This window comes from Melopsittacus undulatus, chromosome 5 (genome assembly GCF_012275295.1).
Source record: "Melopsittacus undulatus isolate bMelUnd1 chromosome 5, bMelUnd1.mat.Z, whole genome shotgun sequence".
Classification (NCBI taxonomy): domain Eukaryota; kingdom Metazoa; phylum Chordata; class Aves; order Psittaciformes; family Psittaculidae; genus Melopsittacus; species Melopsittacus undulatus.
The window spans coordinates 75194297-75199404 of NC_047531.1; the positions used below are offsets into that span (position 1 = coordinate 75194297).

General features: G+C 49.7%; 1 protein-coding gene across 1 annotated transcript; it reads left to right on the forward strand.

Annotated features, from left to right (window-relative positions):
* Positions 1 to 1978: 1978 nt before the first annotated feature.
* LOC101877669 (potassium voltage-gated channel subfamily A member 1) lies at positions 1979 to 3882 on the forward strand. Its single transcript, XM_034062998.1, has 2 exons — positions 1979 to 2096; positions 2353 to 3882. Exon 2 carries the CDS (start codon positions 2407 to 2409, stop codon positions 3880 to 3882), a length of 1476 nt encoding a protein of 491 aa, XP_033918889.1. The 5' UTR covers positions 1979 to 2096; positions 2353 to 2406.
* The last annotated feature ends 1226 nt before the right edge of the window (positions 3883 to 5108 follow it).

Consider the following 5108-nt stretch of genomic DNA (forward strand, 5'->3'; position numbering starts at 1 on the left):
ATGAATTCAGCGGGATAAAGCAGCATGAAAGGGCAATTTCCTTGTAACACGCTGCCTGCCGATTAACTCTTCCCTCCCAATTTCAGACACACCGCTCGGGACCCAGCCTCCACCACTATGCCTAGAAGGCTCTGGCTTCACAGCCTCACCTGCTACCGAGCGTTCTGCGGGGCGGGCGGCCGGGAAAGGGACCTCGGGCCGAACGGAGCCGTGCCAGCCCCGCACCACGGGCTCTCCGGGACACCGCAGGCGCAGCCGCCTCCCTCCGTGTGGGATGTGTAAAGCCCTACACCACACCAGCAGGTGTGCCTTTGCAGGTGCCTGCGGGCTGCGAGCCTGCGAACGGGTCCTCTGTGCACACCCCCAGCCGCCCACCCCCCCGTGCCCCGTGGCCCCTCTGCGGTCCGTGCGGTCCGGAGCCTGCATTGCGTCGGGGACGAGGCGCGCAGCGCGCCGCGGCAGCGGGGCCGCGCTGTCGGGCGCCCCAGGGGTGCAGCGTGCCTGCCTCCGCTCCTCCCGCTGATCCCGTGCGCTCCCCCCCCATCCCCAAAACCCGTCCCCCCTCCCTCCGCTCCCGAGCTGCACCAAACAGCTCTCAGGTTTCTGCTGATACTGCAGCGTCAAGAAATGGCTCGAGTTTGCTCCTTGTTCTTATGCATTCAGCAGCCCTCTCGCTCCTGCCACACGCGTCCAGCTCCTGCCTCCTGCTGCTGCTGCTGCCGGGACGAGCCAAGACTGACTCCGGGGATGCGGCTGCAGGACTGCGGCTCTCTCACATCTCTCCAGCCGCCGCTGCCCAGCGCCCGGCTCCTCTTCCAGCTACCTTAGGGGAAGAGAGCAGGAGAGCCAGCAGCTATCTAGGACTCCTTGATTTTATTTATTAACTCAAGCCTTTGACGAAGGTACTTTGCACTCTTTTAAACCAACTCCCCCACCCCCCACTGCGGTTCTCGGCAGAAAACTAATTAAACCCACTCGCCCTTGGTGCAGCCTAAGACAGTGTATGAATATTTCAGTGTCTCGCAGGCAGCCCTGTAAAGCGATCGCTGTATTATTAAAAGGGGCACGAGAAGAGAAGGAGGGTTGAGTTTGCCGCTGCGGTTTTTGTTTTGGTTTGGTTTTTTTGGATGCTGCTGCAAGGCGACTTGACGCATTCCGGCACTGGCTCCTACTCCTAACCAGCGCATCGCACTCGGAACAGGTAAGGAAATCCCCTTCTCCCCTCTTCGTGGCTGGACTCTATTTTGGACAGTTTGGGTCTGGCTTGTCGATCTCCCTCCCCTCGTCTCTCTCTCAGTTGTGTTTAGCTGCTGTAAAGCAAGAGAGGAGACGCTTTGCTCCCCCTCCCCTTGTTCCCCCGATTGGTGTGATGAAGTTGTCAGTGCTCAGCTAAGTCTCCACTGTCTGTGAAGTGGGGAGTGTGGCGGTCAGGAGACTTATCGCAGGAGTTGACCCCATTGAAGTTGCCTAAGAAGCCCTCCTGATGTGCTTAGGGCACCGCAGGGTCCACACCGGCCCCTTCCTGCCTTGGAGGCCCCGGTGCATGTCTGGGGATGTGTGGGAACGCGTAGGGGTTCCGCATGTGCTGCCGTAGTGGGCAGAGCAGGATGTTCTTGCTGGTGTGAAAGCCAATCCTGAGCGTGTGTGTGTGGTGGGGTTTGGGGGCTGGTTTATTATGTTTCTCTCCTCCCTGTCAGCCTCCATCCTGCAAGTGAGCTTTATGCCTTCAAAAGCAGGGTGTTTCGATCACTCCCTTTCCAGCACATAAGAGGAGAGGACTGGGGCAGTGTGGGGGGCAGGAGATGGAAATTTGCTGAGTTGGCATTGCAAGGACTTACCTCCCAGCAGCCCCGTGATTTATTTATTTATTTATTTACTTATTTATTTATTTGTGTGTATGTGTATGTGTATGTGTGTGTGTGTGTGTGTGTGGTAACTTCGTGACAGCAGCTGCAGAGATGGTCCAGTCAGCGAGAAAAGTGGACGGATCGAGTTAAAGGCAAAAGGAGACGGCTGGGGAGGGGACCTCAGCCTGGGGGTGCACTCCATAGACCTTCAGCCTCCCGGCTTGGGGTACAGGACCCTTCACCTTACCCGCCCTCTTCCCCCCTAAAGGTACTTCTTCCCTCTTTCTTCACCCTCCCATCATCCCTGATGCCTCTCCCTTCATCCCACCTCTCCTTTCCCTTTTTGGCTATTTCCATCTTTTAGGTTTCTCATCCATCCCTTCTTCAAGCTCTCCATCCCAACTCATCATCCCTCCCTGCAGACTCTGAGCCTTCCCCCCAACCCCTCCCCTGAACTGTCCTGGGAGGCTCTCTGCTCTCCTCCATCCTCCTCCCCACTCTCTAGTCCCTCCTCCCTCCCTTCTCCCCTGCCCCTGGGTCCCCTTTCCTGTGTGCCACCATGACCGTGATGGCTGGAGAGAACATGGATGAGACTTCTGCGCTACCTGGCCACCCCCAGGATAGCTACCAGCCCGCTGCCCACGATGACCATGAGTGTTGTGAGCGTGTAGTGATAAACATTGCCGGACTACGCTTTGAGACGCAGCTGAAGACCTTAGCCCAGTTCCCCAACACTCTGCTGGGCAACCCCAAGAAGCGCATGCGGTACTTTGACCCCTTGCGCAATGAGTACTTCTTTGACCGGAATCGGCCCAGCTTTGATGCCATCCTCTACTACTATCAGTCTGGGGGGCGGCTCCGCCGGCCGGTCAATGTGCCCTTGGACATGTTCTCTGAGGAGATCAAATTTTATGAGTTGGGTGAGGAGGCCATGGAGAAATTCAGGGAAGATGAAGGGTTCATCAAAGATGAGGAGAGACCCTTGCCGGAGGGGGAGTATCAGCGTCAAGTATGGCTCCTCTTTGAATACCCAGAGAGCTCTGGGCCGGCAAGGGTCATTGCAATAGTCTCTGTCATGGTGATCCTCATCTCCATCGTGATCTTCTGCCTAGAGACATTACCTGAGCTAAAAGAAGACAAGGAATACACAGTGCATCGCACTGACAACACTACCCAGGTCTACAAATCCAATATCTTCACAGATCCCTTCTTTGTTGTGGAGACCCTGTGCATCATCTGGTTCTCCTTTGAGCTGGTGGTGCGCTTCTTTTCTTGCCCCAGCAAAACTGAATTCTTCAAGAATATCATGAACTTCATTGACATTGTGGCCATCATCCCTTACTTCATCACCCTGGGCACTGAGATGGCCGAGCAGGAGGGGACTCAGAAAGGAGAGCAGGCCACCTCCTTGGCCATCCTGAGAGTCATCAGACTGGTAAGAGTCTTTCGAATCCTCAAACTCTCCCGGCACTCTAAGGGTCTCCAGATTTTGGGACAAACCCTCAAAGCAAGTATGAGAGAGCTAGGTTTGCTGATCTTCTTCCTCTTCATTGGGGTGATTTTGTTCTCTAGTGCGGTATATTTTGCTGAGGCTGAAGAACCTGAGTCTCATTTCTCCAGCATCCCTGATGCTTTCTGGTGGGCGGTGGTATCCATGACCACTGTGGGATATGGTGACATGTACCCTGTGACAATTGGAGGCAAAATCGTAGGCTCCTTGTGTGCCATCGCTGGTGTGCTGACAATTGCCCTGCCCGTACCTGTCATCGTGTCCAACTTCAACTACTTCTACCACCGAGAAACAGAAGGGGAAGAACAGGCTCAGTTACTTCATGTTAGCTCCCCTAATTTAGCATCTGACAGTGATCTCAGTCGCCGCAGCTCCTCCACAATCAGCAAATCTGAGTACATGGAAATCGAAGAGGATATGAATAATAGCATAGACAATTTTAGAGAGGCTAATCTCAGAACTGGCAACTGCACTGTAGCCAACCAAAACTGCGTTAACAAAAGCAAGCTGCTGACTGATGTGTAAACAAAAAACCCCAACCAAATCCCCATTCACAGCTTGAAGACTTTAGTGACACAGTCACACTTTGTAGATGCTTTACTGATAGTCTTTGAATGCTTTATTTACCTCGTAAATGCATTGTTGCATTGCGAATTTTTGCTCAGCGATAAAGAAGCTTCCAGGATCCATGAAAGATAAGATTTTGTTTATTTTTAAAAAACATTTTCCACCTGGTAAATGGTAACCATTTGAACTAGTTTAGTTTTAAGCTGTATGATGCTAGACCTAAAATTTTCCTCTCCCACCTCCTTTTATTTTTTGTTTGATACAGTTAACTTAAACTAAGCAAGACAGTTTTTAGAGCTATAAAGCATATGCATGGATTCCAGTGAAAATATTCTGCAAAACTGCACAGTTGCAAGAAAGTGCATCAGATAATGAAAAAAGATTAGCAAAAACCCTGCAGCAAGCATTTGCCATGGTTTTTATGAAGGAGTGCAAATCTTCCTTCTGCCCCCTGTGTGAAAGATCACATACTTCCAGTCTACCTTATTACAAATGTACTTAAGCCTGGTCTCTTTTGCTCTCCATAGAAGAACTATTCTAAAAGGAAAATAACAAACAAAACTGAAGACAAAACATCTGCAATGCTGCTAAGTTCTCTTACATGCAGATGATTTAAACATACTTTTCCTTTTCCCTGTCCAGAACTGGATACAAAACTTTAAGCCCCTCTGTTGCAAGATAGCACAATGGAGTTTAATAGAAGCATGTTTGAATTTGATACTATTTATTTTATAATAGCATGCTTGAAACGTTACCTCAGACAATAGCAGATAAGCTTTCGTTTGAACTGAATCTCCTAAAAATAGGTCCTTTATCTCTCTTTTTTCTTTCCTTTTTTTCTTTGTTTTCTTTTTCTTTTTGATTTGCATTCACCAGAAGTGCACTCCTTAATTTATTAAATCGTTGACTAGTAATTTAAAGTACTGTATTTAAGTGCATATGTTAGTCAAATGGGAACAATAACTTTTGGAGATCAAAGCATGTTCAAATATTCAGCATTATGGCCTATTTGATTAAGATGTAACTTGAATTAATTAATGCATGAATTCAATAATAATAATAACTAACAATAACAATAAAAAACAACAAAAAAAAAGTGCTTGATAGACTGAAGGCCTAAATGAACTGATTAGAGAAACTTGATTGTTTTCCTGCATTGCTCAGGGAAACGTGTTGGCTTTTGT